Source organism: Cupressus sempervirens, chromosome 2 (genome assembly GCF_028749045.1).
Source record: "Cupressus sempervirens isolate cs-2001-9-10 chromosome 2, ASM2874904v1, whole genome shotgun sequence".
NCBI classification, from domain to species: Eukaryota; Viridiplantae; Streptophyta; class Pinopsida; order Cupressales; family Cupressaceae; genus Cupressus; species Cupressus sempervirens.
The window spans coordinates 526,060,868-526,087,003 of NC_143119.1; the positions used below are offsets into that span (position 1 = coordinate 526,060,868).

The following is a 26,136-nucleotide window of genomic DNA, read 5'->3' on the forward strand; positions in this document are numbered from 1 at the left end:
TTTTCCTCAAATACAAATTATCATCTATTGTACCTTTGATAAATCCAATCTTAAGCAAATACCTAGATCCAACCTTGCATACCAAGTTTTAGGTGCTTGCCTCAGACCATATAGTGCTTTCTTTAGTCTGCATAAAAAATCTTTATCTTCTGTCAAAGGGAATCCATTAGGTTACTCAATGTAGACTTCTTCTTCAAGTTCTCCATTCAGAAAAATTTACTTGACATCCATTTCAAAAACCTTGAAATTCTTGCTTGCTACATAAGACAAGAACATCCTTAATACTTCAATTCTTTCCATAAAAGCATATGTTTCTTCATAATCTATTCCTTCTTGTTGTGAGTAACCTTTGCAAAAATGTCTGGCCTTTTTTCTCACAACCTCTCCTTGATCATTCCTTTTATTTTTGAGTACCCACTTGGTTCCTATAATAATTTTGTCCTTAGGTCTAGGAACTAATTCCCATGTCTCATTCTTTACAATCTGATCTAGTTTTTCTTTCATTGCTTGCATCTAGTGATCATCCTTACATGCCTCATCTATTCTTTTAGGTTCTACTTGAGAAAGTAGACACAATTCCTCATTAACTCTATTTCTTGTCATCACACTCTTATCATTTCTCCCATTTATCTACTCTAGGGAATGATTGTAATGCCCCGCCAAGGGATCCAAAGAATTAACCTAAAATTTCACTAAGTTTGGTAGCATTTTTTTTTTTTTTTACACATAAAAGTAAATACCGCTTATGACTTATACACAATAATAGAAGCAATAGCAATGTCCATCTAAAAGTAAACATAACATACATAACAGGTTACATTCTTTAAGGATCCCTTAACTTTGAATTACATCTAAATCAACTAACATTATTGAATCCATCTAATACAACAACCACATGAAATAATAATGATGAGTCCAATGTTTGTAAATTATATTTCCGAATGCTCAATCATCCACTGTACATGTCACAAGGTATGATAGGCTTAAAAGAATGTACATATGTGAAATTAAGTATATCATCATTATAAATCTAATCCATGAGGCAGCAACATAAATGAAACCATACATCATACATGATACATCATCATGAGAGATAACCATAAGTAATCAAACATAAATATCCAAGTGCACGGTTCCTCCCAACCATAAATAGCATCATTAGACCATCGTGGGTCCTAGCCATCTCTCCATGTGTAACATTCCAAATCATCAAAGAGATCATCGGTATTAACATGGTAGGAATGTCACACCTATACATACTACATCATATGCAGAAAGTAATTTAATAAGCATAAAATAACATCATCTAACATATGTTAATCATTAATGAAAGGATACATATCCACAATCATAAAGGATGCATCAACCATGATGTCTCAAACAGATCTCAAATTATAAGAGTGGAAAAACACTACCACCCAACTGTGTGGAACCTAAATGGTCCACTCCCACCATGCTGAGGAGATAATCTCACAGGCTATCCAAATCACATAGCATAAATTTCTATAAATCCAAGAACCCTAAAAGTATACTAACTCAAAGGTTCCAATCACAAATTGACATCTAATCCTAGAGGCACACAATGACATGTAGGAAACCTACTATGCAAGCGGGAAAGTGTCATCGCATATATCATGTAGAAGTTACCCTAGTAGTTAGCTTACAACTCCATAGGTCCATACTAATCCTCATGTAGCCACTAGTATCCTCTCATACTGACAAGGCATACTATGGAATGCAAGGTCGCAACCAAGCATTCTCTCTACTCTCATCCTAATCTATACTAGCACTCGAGGCATGGGCGAGAACAAACAATTATCTTTTTAGGTTCATTTAGTTAGTATTAGGTGTGAATGTTTTCACTTATTAAAACAACTTACAATGAATTACCCTGGCAGCCCCTTAGGGCCCCGACCCCCATTGCAAGCCACTTCCCGACACTACAAGCAGATAACCTACCCTAAGCTCATGGAATCATAAATCTCAAAATCACAAAAGATAATCCACAATATAAACATCAAATATCCATGAGTCAACTGAAAAGCATAATAGACAATCATGACCACAATAGTTCTCTATTGGCAACTGAAGGTATCACTAATAATCATAATAATCATTGGTTCTCAATAACCACAATGTATCTCAAAATCATACTGATCGAAGACCCCAAAATGGTCGAGTCAAAAAATGTCACAACATGACATCATAAATCAACATTTCAGTCCCATCATGGCAACTGGAAAGTAAACCAAGGACAACTGATCGATGACTCAAAATGATTAGGTCAAGTGTCTCATACATAAGAATCAAGAATACTAGAAAACAATAACAATCAATAATTACAACATTACATAGAGCATTCCATCACATAACCATGGTTAGGTTCATAAAGATTGGAATTAAAACATCATCATGACATCACAATCATAACCCCTGAGCCTCTAGTAGATGTCCTATAATTGGTCAACGTTGGTCAACTCAAAACCCAAAACAGAAGCATAGACAATACACAATGCAAGCACATGTTTTGGTTTGCTAAAATTACATAGTTGAAAAATGTGTGGAGGTATCAGTTTCCATTTCCAATTTTAGATATTGAATGGAGGAATGTTTTACATGTTTTTTCTAACCCATGTATATGTTTGGGTAAATAAAGGTTTTCCCTTATAGCGCTAAAAATCGATCTTCCAATTATTAAAATAATATTTTGTTTATATGAACGTTATTTGCAAACGTCCCCCATTAAATTTAAATCATAAATTTTGACATGAAAATTTACCAATTAATTTCATAAACATCTTTTCTTCATAATCCAAATTAATTAATTAAATCTATATATTAATTCATTATTATAAAAGATCATCCTTTAATTCTAATCATTTATCAAATTATGATGATTATTAATTACTAATAACTTATATACATACATACATATGTATGTATGTATGTATGTATGTATGTATGTAAATATATATATACATACGTACATAAATATATATATATAATTATTAATATTAACATTTTATAAAAAATGAAATATAAAATCGAATGACATACATTTTTTTCTTTTAAAAAAAAACTAATAATCAAATTTTAAAAAGATCACTATCGTATCAAACGACTATCACAACGTGACTACCGTCGCGAGTACCCTGCTTATGCAGGCACCCTGTGACTGATGTTTTAAGTACACTATCATAGGTACGCTGCATAAGCAGGTACCCAACGACCATTAAAGGCATGGGGTACAGGGGGGAAAATGCAATCTGCCCCACCCAAATATATATAAACTTTCTTTATAACATTTTCAGAATCATATTTCATAGATGCGAAATGAAATTCAAAATTTTAATGGAAATTTTTGACTGCAATTCTATATTTGATTTTTAATTTTATATATATATATATATACATATATATACATATATATACATATATATATATGTATATATATGTATATATGTATATATATATATATATATACATATATATATACATATATATGTATATATATGTGTGTATATATATATATATATGTATATATATGTATATATATATATACATATATACATATATATATGTATATATATATATATATATATATATATATATATATATGTATGTATGTATGTATGTATGTATGTATGTATGTATAAACATGTCTATATCTACACAATTTTAAAGGCTTTCAATTTTAAGAAATCCATAAAATATTTGTTCTCCAAATTTACTCAATACATTTTCTAATGGATTTGGCTATAATTTAAACCCAAGCCCTGTAATCTCTTCAAATCTATGCATATAAGGTTTTCAAAAATAAATTTTAACTACCCATATTGAAAAATGCATACAACCAAAATAGGAAAACCTTCAAAAAGCATATAGAAGACATGAAGAAGATAGGAAGTATGGGATGCAAAAATAGCATAAGCAAAATAACATGAATCTAGCCGAATTCTGATGCTAATTCGCTTCTCCTCAAAAATTGAAGAGAAATCTCCTTCCTTCTCCCACGTTCTTGAGTTCTCCAATGCTCCAAAAATGCTCCCCAAAATGCTCTCTCTAAGCCTCTAAGAGTGCCCAAATATAAAGGACTCTCACGAAGCACCTAGAATGTCTCTAGAAACAACTAGAAGGTGTAGACAACTAAGCGCAACCTTTTTCCAACCTTCTAGATGAGTCATAAGGTTGTAGACACCATGTGTTTTAATTTGTGTGCTAACCCCCATGTTGTTGACATATGAGAAATAAAAAGGTGCGTTAACTCCTAGGCAAGCTTATAACTTTTATTTTAATTTTTATAACTTTCATTTTAATTTTTATAACTTTTATTATTATTATTTATTTATTACATTATCATTATTTTATTATTATTATTAATTTTCAATTAATTACTTTTATTTAATTCTTTTTCTCAATTAATTCTCATTTAATTAATTATAATCAAAATATCAAAGATCATGATATTATATTAATTCTCCAAATAATTAATTTGTTAATTAATTCTATTCATTAAGACTTAATAAATAGAAAATTCACCATAGACCTCCAAGATAAAATATGAAAACCCATCATAGAACAATCCATACAAAGTCAGTCTAAAGGGTTAAAAATCACGAATTATGTCATCCGACACATTCAATGGGTGAAATATCTAGATACTTCTCCTTTCCTTTCTAGGATAATGGGTTAAGGGTTTGGGATTTGGACTTGAGAATTTATCTCCCTTCTCTTATCATTGAGATAGTGTAATAGGGTACGCTCATCTTGGCAATTCAGGGAAGTCGATACCCGGTACCTGCAACCTGCATAAGAACCATGCATGTACATACAATACATATATAATGCTAAGCTAAATAGGCAATGGCGGGAAGTGGTGCATCGTGTAGATCTCGACTAGTAGGTGACTATGACTCCCTTCCTTAACCATATCAGAAATGCCATACAATAAGAACAAACATGCACACCATACACATGCAAGTATGGGGTAAGTATCCATAATAAAACACATGAGATAATAAACCATCTAACTAATCATCATCAATAACTGAAAGCAATGTAATAATCATCATGCATACATGAAATGTAGAATCTAAATATTAATCTCATCATATATCAACTGAATCCATAACATAATGTCTGATAGTCTCGAAACAATGTTACTAATCCATCCACATAAACCTAGTCTAACATAGTCTGACAATAATAGCAACAATGTGTCCAAAAAAAGGTAAACAAGGGAAGGCACTACAATGATTCTTTGGCATGCTTCTATTGGAAGTAGGAGTTGATATCTCAACTCTTATCTCTTCTCTAGGTTCAATTCTATGTTATTCTCTATGCTCAATAGATACATTTTTCTACAAGTTATTATTAGTCTCAAAAAGAACTTCAAAATTTTGCCTAACAATTCTAGATTATCCTCTTTTTCATCAAAGCTATAATCTACCATCTTCTCTTTAGTACCAAACTTTTCATCAATCCTTACATTTGTGCACTCAACTATTGTCTTAGTTCTATATTTGTAACATCTATAAAATATATTTTTCAATGAGTAATCTAGAAACATACCTTCATTGCTTCTAGGGTCAAACTTACCATTGTCATAATCTCTCTTTATGTAACACTTACTTCAAAATATTCTAAAATATTTGACTGATGGTGAATGACCAAACCATAACTCATAGGGTGTCTTTCTCAAATTGTTTATGATCTATACTTTGTTTAGAGTATATATTGTAGTGTTAAGTACTTCTCTCCAAAATGTCTTTGAGACATCATTCTCAAATAACATTGATCTTGTTGCTTATTCTACTAACTTGTTCCTTCTTTTAGCAATCCCATTATGTTCAAATGTTCTAAGTGAAGATAACTATCTTTTGATTCCATTCTCTTCACAGAATATGTTGAACTCTCTAGAGGTGAACTCTCCTCCTCTATCTAATTTCAAACATTTAATCTTTACACCATATTCATTTTCAACTCTATTCTTAAATATCTTAAATTTCTCAAAGGCTTCAAACTTCTCTTTAAGAAATGCTACCCACATCATCCTAGTGAAACAATTAACAAAAATCATAAAGTAACTTTCTCCATAGAGTCCTCTAGTTCTTGTAGGACCACTTAGATCTGTGTGAACAATCTCCAATTTCTCTACTGTAGAGAACTTCTTGCTAGGAACATACACTTTCCTCTGCTTAGCCAAAATACATTCCTTGCAAATAACATTAGTAGGCTTAATAATCTTAGGGAGATCTCTCACTACAAATATACTACTAACTTTCACAATATTATCAAGGTTTATATGACCAAACCTTCTATTGCATAACCAATTGTTGTAAACCTTCACAACCAAACATGATATTTTAGTAGGATTCAACTGAAATGTAGTACCTCTAGATCTAGTTCCAGTACCATTAGCTTACCATCTTTGTCTTTGATAATGAAAGTCTTTTTTGTGAACTGCAACACATATTCCTTTTGTGCCAACTTTCCAACACTTAAGAAATTAGGTTTCAAAACATCAACAAACTAAACATCATCAATGTTAGTTTTACCATCAAGAGTAATAGATCCAATTCATGTAATATGATAGGCTACATTGTTCCCAACTCTAACAATACCTCTAGCATGATTTCAGAACTTAACAAATTTGTTCATATCACCAGTCATTTAATGTGAACATCCACTATCAATTATTCAACTTGATTTCTTCTCAACTTAGGTAACTAGAGCTCTCTCTCCTTTTATTTCTCTATCAAGATCATCTTCCTTGATAGCCACAAATCCTAATTCATCATCACTTTCACTCTATTATCTTTCATCAGATTATTTGTCTTCATTAAGAAACAATTTCTATCCTTACCTCTTCTAGGATTAAATTTTCCTCTAAACTTTTTCTCTATTTTAGGACATTTAGGTGCATACTAACCATATTCATCACAAGTCCAACATTTAAAGATTTTCATATCATCATTCTGTCTTCTTACTAGAAGGGTTATTCCTTCTTCAATCTTCTTATCTTCTTCAGATCTGCTACTACTAGCAAAGTATCCTCTTGTTCTTTCACTTCTTGATAGATTAGATTGAATGTTCAGAGCACTAAAAGCTGTCTCAACTCTACCTAATTCTCCAAACTATCTCATTTCTACTTCTACAGATTCTAATCTTCTGGGCAATGTTTCCTTTATGGAATCTTTGGTGCAGGGCATAACTAGCTAAATCATCAGAGTTGTTTTCTTGAATGGTGGTGTTAAATTTTTCAAGATCTTTCATATAACCTCATCTTCTTATTTATTTCCACCAAGAGAATAGATTCCTACAATAGTTTCTATTATCATACCTACATAGATTCTTATAGATTCACTTTCCATCATCTTAGCATCTTGAAATATGCAAATCCAATTTTGCAATCTCATTCTTTTTGCGTGATCATCACCTTCAAAAGTAACTTCTAATGCTTTCCAAATTTCATGAGAAGTTTGAAATATCTTTACCTAATTGTATTCATTCTCTGGCTCTCATGTTACACATGTATGAATAGATATCTTTCTACTTCATTGAATTCCTCAAGATTGTCTTCATCCACAATTGTCTTCTCACTCTTTGTCAAGATGTAATAGCCCAGATCCATGCACAATAAATGAGTCTTCATCTTCTCCTTCCGATTATCATAGTTGGCCCCATCGAATCTAGGACTATCTTTACTAAATATGTTTGTCATTGATCTCCCAAAGTTGTTAAGCCTTATCTTCAAAGATCTAAAGCTTTGATACCAATTGTTAGAATATATAGTCTATTGATATAATTGGGGTGGGAGAGGGGGGGTGTGAATCAGTTATCCAACTATCATCACTTACATTAACATTAAACAAACTTAACCATGTAAGTAATATAAACTGAAACTACAACAAGATACTCATACATAATTAACACCATATATGTTAACTAGGGAAACCCTTGATAAGAGGGAAAACCTTGGTGGGGATGGTACCCACAAGATGATGTATTAATATAAATATTTCTTATTAGATGACAGACCCTATTAGGAGTCTATTACAACATTCAATACATATTATTCCCTATTAGGAGACTTTAAATCCTTGTTAGGAGATTCCAACCCTGTTAGGAGTTGTGGAAGATAACTGGACCCATTGCCTAAACAACTTCAAGGTTAAGATCAAAGAGCCCACTGTCTAAATGATCTCTATATTATTCCTTGTAGAATAATAGAACTAAAATTTACTTCCTTTGTCTTTGTCCTATCGACCAGACTTCTGATCCTTTAGGTCTTGTAACCAGATCTCATACTATGCATCCAATGATCCATTGGATCACTTACATGTACTCAACAAGTATTCTTCTCCTAATACTTTGTATTCCACTTGATCTTCTTTTACAAGATCCCTTTCAAATAAGGAAAACAACTTTCCTTTATACCTTATTTTCATAAAAATTCCTTGAGTTGGCCTTGAGGCTTCCCTAATTAATTAAAAGAATAATTAATTATTTCACAATTACAATAGTACTATTAGCTCACAGTCTATACAAAACTTAACACATGTGAAACAATATTTTGCACATTCTGACATCATCACACAATTTTCCTTTATCACTATGTGACTACACATCTCTTCATTGCATCTCAAATGAAGGATAGTGATAGATCATCATAACTATGTTTTCCAATCTTCTTTTTCCACACTACTTTCAGTAAATCAAGTGTAACTTTCGTACACCATTGACTCAGACTTAGTCCTCCTAACCACATTATTAGGACAACCTTAGGAACATGTCCTCTAGTTCACATCATCTAAAACTTCCTCACCTTTCATGCATCATAAGATCTCTAACAATTTTTCTTCTAGTCTTTACAAAATTACTGCTATGTTGACATCAATGAAAAATGCAACATATCAATACTCTTCAATTTTTTAGGATATTCTTCCAATGTAGTATCATCAGCATTCACGCTAAAAGGGTCCACTTTAAGATGTGAATCACACACAATTTGAAATCATGAGCAGAAATGACTGTTCCATGAACAAAAAATTGGTAAAGATAACAAAGTAATATTTTTGGTTAATGCAAGATTGTCCATAGGCCAAAGATGCTCTTGAATCATGTTTTGATCAACAAGCTTATAAAAATTAATATTATTAGCTATAATTTTGGATATTGATATTATAGAATATTTATGTGATTTATATATGTTTTCCAAAGTTAATATGCTAGTTAACATATGTTTTGGTTAGATAATTTATTAATGTGAAGTTAAGATAGCATAATAGAGTTCAGAATAAGAGATAGAAATTGGACATTTAGCCTAGGGAATTTAAGTTTCTTTTCAATTTAATTTCTTGCAAATTTAGGGATGTCATCCTAGATATTAACCCTCAATTAGCAAGTTGTGGTAACAATTTTTGGAAAATTATCTACATGAATCATCTCTAAGGTTGACTAGACAAAATAATTAGAAGGTTGTATAATAATGATAATTTGATGATTTGTGCTATTGTGTGTGTGTGTGTGTGCACATGTAATAAAAACTTTATGTATGATGGTATGATGATATTTTGATGGTTATATATAAAATTTTTGCATAGGAAGAATCAGACTTGAGATTGACAAAGGACTAACTAGATATAGTAGATACCATTATAGTAATTTTAGCATTTTATCTATTACTTGTTGTATAGATCTATATATTTTTGAGATTCTTTTTATTACAACTCCTGATAAGATTCAAGCCTCTAACAAGGTCTACTCCTCTCATAAGAAATCATGTACCAAATGTATGTAAAGACTTCTAAAAGGGTCAAATTTCCTAATAAAGAACTTCAAATTGGTGCATTGTTGTGGGTACCATCCCTACCAAAGATCTCCCTTGGTCAGGGCTTCCTAAAAAAAAAACCATTATAATATGATTTTCTTTTTATTTTGTACTTTACTTTTTATTTTATTCATTTATGGTTTCCTATGGTTAGTATTGGAAATAATTAGTTGGTGTAAAGGTATTGCAATACTAATTCACCCTACCTCCCTCCTTATAGTATTGCATATTTCTAACAAATTTATATTGTAATGCATTATATATGTGTGCTAGATGACACTTATGGAATTGCATTGCTTGATGTAACTTTTTTTGATATTAGGTAATTGAAATCATATGTGACTTCACTATATATATGGATTAATGTGAATGTGTAAGAGGACAATATGATGTGTGTTGGATCAAAGAATAAATTAGAGCTTATTAAGAAGAGGTATGACTAATTTTGTGCTTTGAATGAACTATATTGCTATATTTGGGCTTTTGAGCAGTTCATTTCAATGGATTCTAGTCCATAGTAAATTGTTGGTTTTTGTCCTAGTTGTAATTGTACTCCTTTTCTAATTAGGGTTGTTTCCCCTATTATAATAGAGTAGTGAGATCTAGGCAAGTTCCTAAGTGCATGTGAGTTTGTAAATGTACCTTTAATGGAGTTTTATATGTGCTAATTCATCATCTTCTAGGTTTTAATCCTCACCAACATTTTTCTCATAACTAGGTTTTGTTTAATAAAAAATATTTTTCTTTTTTTTATGGTGTTATCTTCTTTGCATTTCATTTAATTTTTCAAATATGATAAATTTTTTATGGGTTCATATTATGCTTTGGTCACAACTAATTCAACTCCCATTCCTCCCACCCTAGACTTAGTGTTGTGTAGTGCATTTTTATTCATAACAAATTCACTCTTTATGAGTGAAAGGGAAACTCAGTATTGTGGGATCACCAAATATACATCTGAGGATGAGACACTTAAATATCTAGACAATCCTAGATAAGGACCTTATGATAACTTGTTAATTTAGCACTCTTAATATGTCATTTCAAGTTAAGCACTAGATTTCACCATTTCCTTTTCTATAACATCCCAAAAGAAAAAATCATTTTTCATTATTTTCCCTAGATTGATAACTTCTCCAATGAAAAAACTATTAAAATTAAAAGAAGATTTTTTTTAAAGTAAGCCCATGGAAAATGAAGGCAGAAAAACTAGATACTTTCATAACATCTTGGGATCTAAACACAATGTGAGTACTATGCAAAACACTTGCAAAACACTTTTTCAATCACTTGTAGAAAGTGAGATGAGATCTATTCCATAGTAGGAATATATCTTTATTATTCCATATTAAATTTGAAAATGAGATAAAATATAAATGAGAGCAAGTAATGTTTCATACACAATCCATTTGTATTCTCAATTTTATATCTTCAATGCATGAAAAAAGTTACACATATTTGCTAGTACCAAATGGTTAATCCAAGACAATCCAAATTTCAAAGATAACACTAAAAAAATAAAATGAGTCAAATTAAAATGGACAACTATATCTATCAAAAGTATATTTCTAGTGAATAAATGTACAAGTCTAGTGAATCAAATATGCAAGACTAATGAGCATATGTGCTAAATTAATACCTACAAAATTAAAAAGAAATAGTAAGAGAATGTTTCAAAAAGGAGATAAAATCCACATGAATATAGAGCATATGAGTTAGAAAATAAATCAAAGTCATTTTAGTATTTTATCAATTGCTTGTTGTATAGATCTATATATTTCTAAGCTCGGTGAGATCCTTTTTATTAAAACTCCTGATAGGATTTAGACCTCTAACAAGGTCTATTCCTCTCATAAGGAATCATGTACAACATGTATGCAAAGACTTCTAAAAGGGTCAAATATCCTAATAGAGAACTTCAAATTGGTTCATTGTTGTGGGTACCATCTCCACCAAGATTCTCCATTGGTTAGGGTTTCCTAAAAAACAAATCATTTTAATATGATTTTCTTGTTATTTTGTACTTTACTTTTTTTCATATTTTTTTCATTTATGTTTTCTTATGGTTAATATTGGAAATAATTAGTTGTTGTAAAGGTATTGCAATACTAATTCACCCTATCTCCCTCCCTATAGTATTGCATATTTCTAAGAAATTTATATTAAAATGCATTATATGTGTGTGCTAGATGACACTTATGGAATCACATTGCTTGATGTAATTTTTTTTGGTATTAGGTAATTGAAATCATGTGTGACTTTGCTATATCTATGGATTAATGTGAACATGTAAGAGGACGATATGATGTGGGTTTGGATCAAAGAATAAATTAGAGTTTATTAAGAAGTGGTATAACTAATTTTGTGCTTAGAATGAACTATATTGGTATATTTGGGGCTTTTGAGTGGTTCAATTCAGTGGATTCTGGTCCATAGTAAATTGTTGGTTTTTGTCCTAGTTGTAATTGTACTCTTTTTCTAATTAGGGTTGTTTCCCTTATTATAACAGAATAGTGAGCTCCAGGCAAGTTACTAAGTGCATGTGAATTTTTCAATGTACCTTTAATGGAGTTTTATATGTGCTAATTCATCATCTTGTAGGTTTTATCACCACCAACATTTTCCCATAACTAGGTTTGTGCAATAAAAAAAATATTTTTCTTTTTTGTTATGGTGTTATCTTCTTGGAATTTCATTTAATTTTTCAAATATAATAATTTTTTTATGGTTTCATATTATGATTTGGTCATAACCAATTTAACTCCCATCCCTCCCACCCTAGACTTAGCGTTGTGTAGTGCAATTTTATTTGTAACAAATTCTCTCTTTATGGGTGAAAGAGAAACTCACTATTGTGGGATCACCAAATATACATTTGAGGGTGAGATACTTAAATATCTAGACAATCTTAGATGGGGACCTTATGATAACTTGTTAATTTAGCACTCTTAACATGTCACTTCAAGTTAAGCACTAGCTTTCACATTTTCCTTTTCTATAACATCTCAGAGGAAACAATCACTTTTCATTATTTCCCTTAGAGTGATAACTTCTCCAATGGAAAAAATTTTAAAATTAAAAGAAGATATCTTTGTAAAAGTAAGCCCATGGAAAATGAAGGCAACAAAATTGGATACTTTCATAACAGCTTGGGATCTAGACACAATGTGAGTACCATGAAAACACTTTTTCAATCACTTGTAGAAAATGAGATGGGATCTATTCTATAGTAGGAATATTTCTTTATTATTCCATATTGAATTTAAAAATGAGATAAAATATAAATGAGAGCAAGTAATGTTTCATACACAATCCATTTGTATTCTCAATTTTATATCTTGGATGCATAAAAAAATTTGCACATATTTGCTAGTACCAAATGGTGAGTCCAAGCCTATCCAAATTTCAAAGATAACACTCTCTAAAAAAAAAATGAGTCAAAACAAAATGGACAACTATATCTATCAAATGTATAGTTCTAGCGAATAAATGTGCAAGTCTAGTGAATCAAATGTGCAAGACTAATGAGCATATGTGCTAAATTAATACCTTCAAAATTAAGAAGAAAGAGAAAGAGAAAGTTTCAAAAAGGAGATAAAATCCACTTGAATATAGATCATATGAATTGGAGTATAAATCAAATTTGTAAATACCATAAAACATAGAAAATGTAGAAAGTCAAATATACATAATTGGGCAACAAAATGTAAAGGTCTAGTTTTCAAAAATCTGAATTTGACAAGCAAACCACAAATTCATAAAATAAATTTATAAATAAAAATTAAGGAGTTAACAAAAATAACAATCCCATTCGAAATTACCAAAATGATGATGGTGAATTTGAGCTACCTATTGGCAAACTTAATCAGTCCCAACCACAAGTCTTGCCTTACAAACTAAAGAAAACATCATATCAATACATATATTCTTCATGAATGCATAACATAATATAAAGAAAATTTATACTAAATACAATCATATAATATTTCACTTTACTAATCTCCTATTAGATCTTATATGGAATGGGGCTTTTGCTCAAAAATTCAAGCATGTGTACAAGAGTTCATGGAAAAAATGAAGTTTGTTTGATTGATGAAAATGTAATACAATGAGGAAAGTGATATTAATGGCAAGATGATATTTAGCCTGCAAGATATTTTCCAAAATTATGAGTAGGCTAGTCGACATAAGTTTTTATTTTACAAGAGCATTGGCATAGGCAATACAATTCAAATGAGTGGAGAAACTATTATTTTTTAGAAGTCCTTATGAAACTCAAGGATATAAATAAAGACTTTGAAGAATGGATGGCTAAAATTAGAGAGTTGGTATGGATAATGTAAGAAATAATGAGAATAAAAGAGATTAAGAAGTTTTAAAAAATGGAAAAAATGTAGTAGAGTGGTAGGTAGATGATATCTATGTATTTTCCATCACATGATGTATTGAATCTAGACACGTTTGGAAACATGAACAATAAAAGAGGTCAAATGAAGAGACAAGTGATGTCACATGCCCATAAATCTAGAGTTGATCCATGTGAATAGAAATGATTGGTTGAGATTTGAAAATATATAGATTATGAATGAGTTAATCAAATAAAATATATATTTAATTAATTGTAGAAAGGAAGGTGAAAATGGATAGTTAAATAAATAAATATTATTTATATGAATATATATATATATATATATATATATATATATATATATATTTATTTATTTATTTATTTATTTATTTATTTATTTATTTGTGTATAGTATTACATTTTTTCAAGATCACATAACATAACTCAAAAGTTTTTTCTTATACCATAAATCTTTTTTAATAATCTTCACTCTCCTTGCTTAAGATCTTGAATTTATACAAGATTGTCAAAAGTGGTATCATACAAATTTGAATCTGATCTGGTTTAATTTTGTAAAAAGAAAAAATTGAAGTTCTTAACATTTGGCAATAGAAAAGCAGTAGCTCACTCCACTTCAGCATATAAGAATGTGGTTCTTTTATCTTTCTCCCAATTACTAGTTTTTTCCATGAATGAATTCGCGAGCACTACTTCCATATTATTAAACATAGTCTCACAATTTATAATCTTAGTTATAAACATATACAAAGATTAATTGTTTTCTATTTTATATCAATATATTATTTAAGTTTAAATATTTATACTTAAAATAGAATATAACATAAATTTTGTTATACAGCTAAAATCTAATAGAGCTTTTCTATATAAGAAATGTCATTGAAGCATACATTATAGAATAATTTATTAATTGTATAGATAATTTGTAAAATCAGATTTATTGAAATTTAATATGATTCAAAAGCTTTCTTTCCCAACTCCAAAACCCAATACTCATATAAATATATATTTTAATTTAATTTTGTGAAGAACTAAAATACAACCTATGGTCCCTTTTATGAAGAATGATATCCAAAGATTCTTGGTGAGCTAATCTACCAAATATAAAGGTACAATATCTCAAAAATGTGGTGGAAATCATTTTCCCATACAAAATTAATATACTAGATACTATTTCAGCCTAAATTTGGTGTTATCAAATTAGAATCCTAATATTTAGACTAAAAGTATTAAATACCTAGTCATGTTTAAAAGTGGCAACAGCTTAAAAAATCAATTTATGAATAAACCCCTATTTTAAAAACATAAATAAGTACAAGAAGAATCGTCACCAATATGAACGAAGAAATTGTCTCGTCCATGGCACGTTGCAAATGTTTTCTTGTTCAAAAGCTGGAGATTAGCATCGTCTGATTGGGACATGCAGCATTAGAGGTGTCCTTGCAAACAAAACTAGCCAGCTCAAGGATTCCCAATGTTCACTAAAAACCTAAACAAATAATGAAAGCGCACTTTGGAAGAGAGCGCCAGAGAGGATTTCATTCATTGATTGTAACCCACACTATGATTCATCTGACAGAAGATGACAGGGTGAAGAAGATATCGAGGTGGTACGAAGTTGTTTGTATGATTATAATGAAATGTAGAGAAAGCAATGCAGAAAGGAAAGGCGTGGAGAGAGATGGTGATGGGGTCTGTGAGAAGTAGGGTAGTGGGTGTTAAGTCAGTTGATGGGAACATGCCGAGAGAGGGGTGGGATGAGAGGATGCCGTTACCGGGGGACATTCTTTTGGGCGTAGCCCCTCGGGGAGCTGGAGTTTTTGATTATTTCACCGCCCCCTTTCCCGGAGGAAAAGAGGGCCTTAATGATGAGCTCCGAAAGCTGCACAGAGACATGGATCAAATTTGCATCAAGGTTAAAAGAGCCATGTCTGTTTTCGATCTCATTGCCTTCGTTGTAGCCGAGAAATCTCTTCTCACAAACAAAAGATACACTCTCAGAGCTTGTTCCGACGTCAGACATGTGGTGGAGCTCGATTATCTCACAGAACAACAATGCCTTCTTCTTCAAGGTATTTATATAAGCTTTGGAAATAAACAATCACACGTGTTTACATAACTTAGAAACTAAAAAATGGTTTCAGCGGCACAAATTGGAGAATGTTGTTTTTAGCTCATGAATATTGTTTCGTTTTTGTTTCAACTTCCCTTGTTTTCTCAACAATGTTCGCTTGGTTTTTCTCTCAATTATTGATTCGTCTCGAGATTCAATATGCTTTTATATGAGTTATGAAACTGTAGAGACCATACAAAGGGACCGGAGATCTCATCCCTGAAACAAATGCATTGTTTTCATGCTGGTACTTCAAATCCAGAAGCTTACTGTTCTGGTAGGAACTGCAAGTTCATGAGCACAATGGCCATGCAGGAATGAAAAGCCCACAAGGACATCTCGGCAATGAAAACCGAAAACACTGAAAGTTTTTGGTGTTCATTTTTAAAAAGTTTAATAGTCTTTTCATAAGAACTCTGCATTTGTGAAGTTACAAAATGAGGTTCTCATTTTCTATATAAGCATATTATTTTGAGGGATAGGCTAATTTTCAGATAAAATGTACTAAAGACAAAATAAAGTCAAATTTTAAATTTTTTTTCCAGATTTACAAAAATGTGGTGATTTTTTTTCAAAATTTTTTTTTTTTTTTTTTTTTTTTCTGTATTAAGAATAAGGAGTTCAAGGAAACAACAAAAACCACCGAGAGTCAAAGTATCAGAGGACAAGCTTCACATAGCAAAAAAATTGAATATTACATACAAACAAAGCTAACAAAGAAAGGACTGTAATAGAAAATAGAAATTATTGTAACATATCTTCAAAGGTGTCCACCCACACAATCCAACCCATAGCACCTTCCATCCAGACCAAGTTCTTCTGATCCTAGCTCTGCTTGAGCATGTAGATAATCTTGCTAGTAGTATTCTGAGGGTTTCTTTTCATCTCCTTGCTGATGCGGTTGACCATTTGGTTGAAGGTGTGGATATTGTCCAAGTGCAGCCTCCAGAAATAACCATTTTTCACTTCATTAGCAAAGAATGTAGCATGACTATCCTTAAGCAATCTTTTGAACTTAGCCTTGTTGACCTTCATAGTTATTTGAATCTGCAAAAAAGATTTGAAAAATGTGAGACTTCGAAAAGACTCAGTAAGCAATCTGGGGACATTTTGAAATCTTTCTTCATTTCTACACTTCCAAGTTTGCCACCAAATGTTAGCTAGTAAAACTAGTAATGACTTCAAGAATATTGAAGGTAGCAGGGATGGAAATGCCAAACATCAACCAGACCTCTTTAGCAAAAGTGTACTCAAAGAATATATGTCTTCCCATTTTTAGGGTTTTGTAAATGCTACACAAGTTAGTATCAAAGAAAGAGTTCCTAATAGGAAGCTTGTTTAGAATAAGTAACCATTTAAAACATTTAATTTTAGGATCAATAGAACTTTTCCAAAGATTGTCAAAGAGCTTATTCCAGGAAGGAACATCTAAATTATTATACCAAGTATCATTAATATGGCTAATAATTTCATCATTGCAGTTAATAATAGAGTAAATATTCTTAGCTTTAAGCTTGGAAATGATAATACCACCAAGCCATTTGATTTTCAAATAACTATTAGAATCAACATGACAAATAGTAGGAATATTCCTACTGGCCTTGACAATCATATTATACATCTTCTTATGAGAATTAGGAAGATTAAATTTGCTCTTTAACTCATAACACTGAATAAGTCTATCATTTTCAAAGATGTCAATAAGTTGTTTGATCCCAAGATTGGCCCAACTCTTGGTAGAACAACCTTGGGTAAGAGCAACGGGCTTATTACCGAGCCTAAGGTTCCACCAAATGGACCTCTCACCATGGAGGGTATTATCATCAAAGAAGTTTTTATTCTTGATGAATTGCCTAACATGGTTTCAGGCTTTCCAGATGGACTTGAATACAACCGAGCCTTGAATAATGATAGGAAATTCACTACAAATGAGATCAGTGGGGAAGATTTTTCAAGAATTTTGCATTCTTAGGATAACCCTTTTCAATATTGATATGAATAAGAACTCTCCAAGGGTCATCTCCCTCCAAGGCATGAAAGATCCATTTGGATGCCAAAGCAAGACCACTTAGTCTTAGGTCTTTAAGCCCCAAGCCCCCAAAGAGTTTATCAACATGACACCAGCTCCACCTAACAAAGCAAGTCTTGTTATCTCCTTTCCCATCCGACCAGAGATACTTCCTAATAACTTTTTGAATTTCCATAACTTGATAATCATTAAACATCCAAGTCGAAGCATAGTAAATATTATAAGAGGAGAGAATCTTTTGACAGACTTGTAATCTACCAGCAAAAGATAGAGACCTATTGTGCCATTTATTCAACTTATTGTGAATCTTGTCCTTAACCCAACTCCACATATCATTTAAAGAAGGATCAATAGAGAAGGAAATACCTAGATATCTAACAATTTTTGAGGGACCACCCCATTGGAAACCAAACTTACTAAACCAATCAGGAGGTTGATCATTGCATCCAAGACAAATAGACTTGGATTGAGATAACCTAGCTCTGGAAATCTTACAGAAAAAAAGTGAGCTTATTGATCATAGCAACAAAGTTGGCTTCAGAGACTTCATGAAAGAGAGAGGTATCATCAGCAAACTGGCAATTAATAATATCCTTATTATTAGGAAGGGTGATGCCTTTGACAACAGGGGATAAAGTTTTGTCTCTAAGAATGTAGAAGATAGCTTCAGAGGCAATAACAAAAAGGGCAAAGGCAAGCAGACAACCTTGCCTAATTGATCTACCCAAAGGGAAAGGGGCTGAAAGAGATCCATTAATATCGATTTGAGCATGTGCATCTTTAAGAAGCATTTTAACAATATCACAGAAGAAAGAAGGGAAGCCAAAAGCATCAAGCATCATACTAATAAAGTCCCATTCTATTCTATCAAAAGCCTTTTCAAAATCTAGCAGAAACATAGCAACATTTTGATCTATGTGCTTGACCCAATTAAGAATAATGAAGATCAAAGGCCGAATTTTTTTGAAAATTGGTCAACTGTATAGTTGTAGGGAGGATAGCCGTGTCCTTATTTTAATTCTAGTCATTTAAATCTATGCAATCATTAGTCTTAAATTTATCATCAGAATGAATCTGTAAGAGTGCACAGCTATTTATATCTTGAAAATCATTGGTCTTAAATTTATCATCACAATGAATCTATAGGAGTGCACAGCCCATGAGCACAGTTGTAAAATGGAAACTCAAAATCAATAAAAATGTTAGTTTCATGAAAACATTAGTTCAAATTATTACATTGCTTACATAATAATTTGAATCTATTGAATAATGTCAACAATATTATAATTTGACTATCACTTTATGTTCAATGCATCTTTGAAAAGTTGGAAAAGTTCAATGAAGATTGTAAGAGGTCTCTCCTGTCAACTAGCTATTGTAGGGATTCTAGTTTTTTTTTGCCACCAATAAACATCACATACTAAAGGAAAGATTAGGCTTAAAAAAAAAGTAAATTTTGACTATTCAACACTTTTACTTTAGGATAGTCTAATTTTTCTTGGTCTTCCCTCTCTTGATACCAGCTGCTAATTTGGTGCTCTAATCTTCTATCTTTTATTTAATTGTTGTTTCTGCTTCCTATTATGTTCCTCTTAGTTAACTAACTGTTTGCATTCATTATTGATCAGTTATTTTATGATCGGTCTTGTTTAAAAGTATTCCGAACATTTCAACTATTAAATTAGAATTCTCTCCTACTTTATTGGAAAAAAACTATCATTTTATATTATAATAAGATACAGAGACACTAATTGTAGAAATGAGCAGATGCATGTTAGTTCACCTAAATGTATTCAATTGTAGGACATGCCGGCTGGGGATTCTTCCTAAGGAGCCATAATCCCATTATTATTGTTTTGTTGATGCTTCTCTCTTTATGAAGCCTGAGAGGTCATCTTGGTGCTATGTATTTTTGACAATGGCCAAGTGTGAAGGATTAGTCTATGCCAGTGATCTCTTGTATGTTTCAGAATAATGTTTGATGGAGTTGATTACCAATATTGGTCAATCAAGATGAAGACTTTTTTGATTGGAAAAGATTTTTGGGAGATCGTTGAATTCGAATATGAAGAGCCTGCAGATTGGAATACTCTCCAACCTAATGACAGGAGATTGAAGAAAGAAGCTGAGAAGAAGAATGCAATGGCATTGTTTCACATTCAAATGGCTCTTGATAAGAGCTTGTTTCCCCGAATTGCTGATGCACAGACAGCAAAAGAGGCCTGGAAGACTCTAAAAGATGCTTACCATGGAAATGAACAGATCAAGGTTGTGAAGCTACAATCTTTGAAAAGAGAATATGAGAATTTGAAGATGAAGGAGACAGAGAGTGTGGGAGATTTTTGTGTGAGAGTGAAAGATGTGACTAATAAAATGGCCACTTTGGGTGAATCTATTGCTCAAGAGCAAATAATACAAAAGGTATTGAGATCTCTAACCCCAAGATGGAATATTGTAGTAATTGCCATAGAAGAAAGCAAAAATTTAGCTACCATGGAGTATGATGAATTGGTTGGATCTCTTATATCACATGAGGATAGAATAAGGGACACATCTACCAGTGTTAATGAGAAGGCTTTTGCTTCCCAAATGCAAATTTCAAAGAACGATGGTGCTAGCAGCAGTAGTAACAACAACAAAGGCTCGGGAAGGGGCCAAAATCAGAATTTTTCAAGAGGATCTAGAGGAAGAGGAGGTGCTCAAGGAGGAAGAGGTAGAGGCAGATTTAATAAAAGGAACATCCAATGCTATCATTGCAATAAGTATGGACATTTTGAGAGAGAGTGTAGACTGAAATCAGGTAACAATAATGCAAATTATGCCCAACAAGATGAGGATCCTTCCTCGGGTAATTTATTTTTGTGTTATGGGAAAGGTGAAAGTAATGTGAATGATGTTTGGTATTTAGATTCTGGATGCTCTAACCATATGTCTGGTAATAGAGAAATATTTTCAAAGCTTGATGATAGTTACAGATCCAATATTACCCTTGGTAATAACAATACTGTGGATGTTGCGGCCAAAGGAGCCATGGATGTTCAGACAAAGGAAGGTATGAAAAGTGTTCAAGATATTTATTATACTCCCAAGTTGAAGCATAATTTATTGAGTGTTGGGCAGCTATGTGAGAAGAATTATAGAGTGGTATTTGAGAACATGCAATGTACTATCTATGATAAGAATCGGAAAAATAAAGTGATTACAGTTGTTCCTATGACAAAGAATAAGATGTTTCCTTTGAAGTTTGGTCAAAACGACAATCAGATTGTCAATATGGCTTATGAGGATAAAAGTTGGTTGTGGCATCTCAGGTATGGCCATTTGAATTTCAATAGTTTGAAGAATCTAACATCAAATGCATTAGTTCTTGGATTGCCTAAGGTTGAAGAGCATAAACAGATTTGTGAAGGGTGTGCAAAAGGGAAACATTCAAGGGAATCATTTCCAAAAGGCAATGCATGGAGGGCCCAATACCCACTTCAACTTATTCATTCAGATATTTGTGGTCCAATGCAAACACAAAGCTTGGGTAAGTCATCATATTTCATTACTTTTATAGATGATTACTCACGCATGTGTTGGGTATATTTTTTGAAGACTAAGGATGAAGCCTTTGATACATTCAAGAGGTTTAAAGCTCGTGTGGAGAATGAGAAAGGGAACACAATCAGATGTTTGAGAACAGATCGAGGAGGAGAATTTTGCTCAAACGATTTTTAGAATTTTTGTGAGAGGAATGGCATCAAAAGACAACTCACAACTGCATACACACCCCAACAGAATGGAGTGGCTGAAAGGAAGAATCGTACTGTGGTAGAAATGGCAAGGAGCATGTTACAAACCAAGGGTTTGAACAATTCTTATTGGGCTGATTCAGTTGCTACAGCCGTATATATTCTCAACAGGAGTCCTACAAGTGCCCTACACAAGATGACTCCATATGAAGCATGGTATGAGAAAAAGCCTAACGTAAATCATTTTAAAGTTTTTGGTTGTTTGGCTTATGTTCGCATCCCTGATCAGAATAGGCAAAAGCTAGATGCTAAAAGTGAATCATGTATTTTTGTGGGCTATAGTGAGGAAAGCAAAGCTTATAGATTATTCAATCCTATTACTAATAAGATTGTTGTTTCAAGAGATGTGATTTTTGATGAAGGGGGAGTTTATGGTCATCAAAAACAACTTGTTGGAAAGCCAAAATCAGTTTTGGGTGATGATGATATTGCTGATAATGATAATGAGCAGCCAGCTAATGGTTCTATTTCAAGATCACCAAGCCCACTAAGAAACCCCTCACCAATCCCAAGAGCAAGTCCATCCTCAAGTCCTCCAAGGAAGGTAAAAAGATTGAGTGATATCTATGAGAGGTGTCAAAATCAAGCACATGAAGAAGATCCAATAGGTGAGACAGTAAATTTTGCATTACTTTCTAAAGCTGATTTTGAGCCATCATGTTTTGAAGATGCATGCGCTAATGAGGTTTGGATACAAGTAATGAATGAAGAGATGGATTCCATTGATAGGAATGAAACATGGGAGCTTGTAGATCTTCCACATAAGAAGAAGAAGATTGGCACAAAATGGGTCTATAAGACCAAGTATAATAGTGATTGGGAGTGTTGAAAGACACAAGGCAAGATTGGTTGCTAAAGGTTTCACTCAAAGGTATGGCATTGATTATGAAGAAACTTTTGCACCAGTAGCAAGACAAGAAACTATTAGGATGCTAATCTCTCTTGCAGCTCAAAAGAAATGGAGTATTCATCACATGGATGTGAAAAGTGCCTTCTTGAATGGGTACTTAGAAGAAGAGGTATATGTGGGACAGCCACAAGGTTTTGAGATTCAAGGCAAAGAAGATTATGCCTACAAGTTGAAGAAGGCTTTGTATGGCCTCAAGCATGCACCACGTGCATGGTATGCAAGAATTGATGGATATTTTCAGCAGAATGGCTTTCAAAGAAGTAAGAGTGAACCTACCCTTTACTACAAACAAGAAGGTAATGATATTCTCATTGTGAGTTTGTATGTTGATGATTTATTATATATGGGTAGTAGTTCAAAGATGAAAGATGAATTTAAAGTTGCTATGATGAATGAGTTTGAGATGAAAGATTTAGGCCTCATGAAGTACTTTCTTGGCATGGAGGTTTATCAAGGTAAAGATGAAATTTTTATTTGTCAAGAAAAATATGCAAAAGATATGTTGAAGAAATTTGATATGGCAGATTGTAAACCTCTTTCCACTCCAATTGCTCATGGAGTTACATTATGTAGAGATGATGGTGCTAAAATTGTTGATGAGACATTATACAGGAGCATTGTGGGGAGTTTGATGTTTTTAACTCACACAAGGCCTGATATTGCTTATTCAGTTTCATTGGTTTCAAGGTATATGACAAATCCATCAGAGGAACATATGAAGGCAGCCAAGAGAATTTTGAGGTATGTGAAAAGTACGGTAGATTTTGGCATTCACTATTCTTCTAATAAGTTTGAGCTTGTTGGCTTTAGTGATTCAGATTGGGGAGGTTGTTTGGATGACCGAAAATCTACATCTGGTAATTGTTTTTCTTTGGGTTCTGGTTTAATTACATGGAGTTCAAAGAAGCAAAGTATGGTTGCTCTCTCTTCTACAGAAGCGGAATATGTTGCGGTCGCTTCAGCTAGCACACAAGCTTTATGGCTTAGAAAGCTTCTTGAAGAAATTGGAGAGATACAGGTTCAGCCTACTGTGATTTTTTGTGACAACATAAGTGCTATTAAATTGGCCAAGAATCCGGTTCATCCCAGCAGGACCAAACACTTTGATTTGAAACAACATTTCATTAGAGATTTGGTACAAAATAAAGTGGTTGAGCTGAAGTACATCAGCACAAAAGAGCAAATTGCAGACATCTTCACAAAGGCAGTTGCAAAAGATCAGTTTTTGGTACTCAGAGATCGAATTGTCAGTCCTCTCAGCATCAAGGGGGAGTATGAAGATTAACGCCAAGATTGCTGCTGCTCGGAAATAGAAAATTTCAGTTCCACCACTGTTCACAACAATTAAAATTAGAACTTTCATGCATAGTTGTTAGATTGCATGGTTATCGGCAGTTTTTTAGTAATTTCTAAATTTGATGGTTAATAATGCATGCAATCATGCTGAAGATGCCATATAGAACTTGAGATTAGGTAGTAGTTTTAATTAGTTATTTTCTATATAAGTATACCAGTAGTGGTATTAAATGTAATGGTTTTTTGGAATAGTATAATCAGTAATAAAAAAGTTGTTTTGATTCTGCTCTAAAAAAAATAGAGTGTACTCTGTTTCTTCATTGTTGGAGGGTTGTTTATTTTGCTTGTTTATCATCTTTGCTGTTATAGATTGGATTGTGCAGGTGTTCATATTCTACAGGGTCTTAATCACTGGCTGAATGCTTTCTGCTAGATTAGGAGGTTGTAGCTGAGTATTGCAATCTTAATTCCAACAAGAGTAGGGTCGCATCCAATTGAACTGCATTTTGATTTGAGGTATATAGTTTAATACAAGTCCGATAACCTTTATTTCAGTTATGAATTTAGAGGTCTATAACCTTATATTCAGAAAATATATATATATATATATATATATATATGTAATTTAATTTCAATTCCAAACATAATTTCTTTCTTTTTGACTCTGTCAGCACTCATTAAATCTTATACATATTTCTTTCATTTGATAATGCAGAAACCACTCGATTCAATCTAATAAATTGTGAAAACTTAAATGTCCATTAAGATTTAGATATAACGTTCTTAAAATGATAAAACTTATCACAGCATTTTAATGAAGAGTTCCAATGCCGAGCACGTCTATAATTTTATTTCTTTCTAGAAAATAATATTATTAAACTTGTTTATAACCTGTCGCCGACTTTAATAGTGTAAAAGACAAACAGTTGGAAGCTTATAAAACTTGTTATTATATTTTGAACGTAGTTTACTAGGTGAAACCTGTCATCGTCTTAAACATTTATAATGAAATGGTTGTGCAGAGGAAACGAGAAGAGTTCTTAGATCGGACATAGGCAAGCAAGTTGGTATGGACATGGCGGCGTACGACTGGAAGGAGAAAGGGACGCGATGTGCCCCTAACGACGATTCCCCCGTCATATATTCAGTGCTGTTCATGCCCTTCAAATCCTTCGATAATTCCACGGAGTTCCAGCCGGTTCAAGACACAACCAGACGATCCATGGCTTGGTTTTATGCGGCCCAATCCTCTGGAGTTCCTCTCATCTTCGTCAATATACAGACCGAGCAGATCCTCAGTTCGGTAAAATATTCCTCTTCCAACTCCTGACTTTATTTTCTGTTGCTTTTCATCGTTTGCATAAACAGCCGGTCATGCCGGTTATTCGAAATGATACGCCCGAGATTCGACCCTTGCTTCTTGTCACTAGTGGGCCTCCGTGTGACTCTCTTTAACTCGTACACGTGTTAGAAATAATTTAGATGACTTTATAGGATGCAAGACATTTTTCTTCTTCAAACAATTAAATACAAAATTCAAATATAAGTGTATTTTGATTTTCATTTAATTATTAAATGTATAAAAATATCTTAGAAATAAATTTTTATAAACAACTTTACGACAAATTATTCTATGTCTCTAAAAATAATAAATAAAAATTATCAAATTTAAAATCAGAATATAATGATTTTAAATTTTAATAATTAAATAAATATAATAGAAGTGCAATACAATCATAAATATTGTTTAGAGATTTTCACAAGGAACAACGTTAGAGGTGGGTCATTACAGATTT

The 26,136-nt window shown here is 32.3% G+C and overlaps 1 protein-coding gene across 1 annotated transcript; it reads left to right on the top strand.

The window, feature by feature from the left end:
* The first annotated feature begins 15,852 nt into the window (after positions 1 to 15,852).
* On the top strand, positions 15,853 to 25,795 carry LOC149573268 (uncharacterized). The gene is made up of 3 exons (XM_089815934.1): positions 15,853 to 16,270; positions 25,363 to 25,643; positions 25,709 to 25,795. Exons 1-3 carry the CDS (start codon positions 15,853 to 15,855, stop codon positions 25,793 to 25,795), a joined length of 786 nt encoding a protein of 261 aa, XP_089672060.1.
* Positions 25,796 to 26,136: the final 341 nt, after the last annotated feature.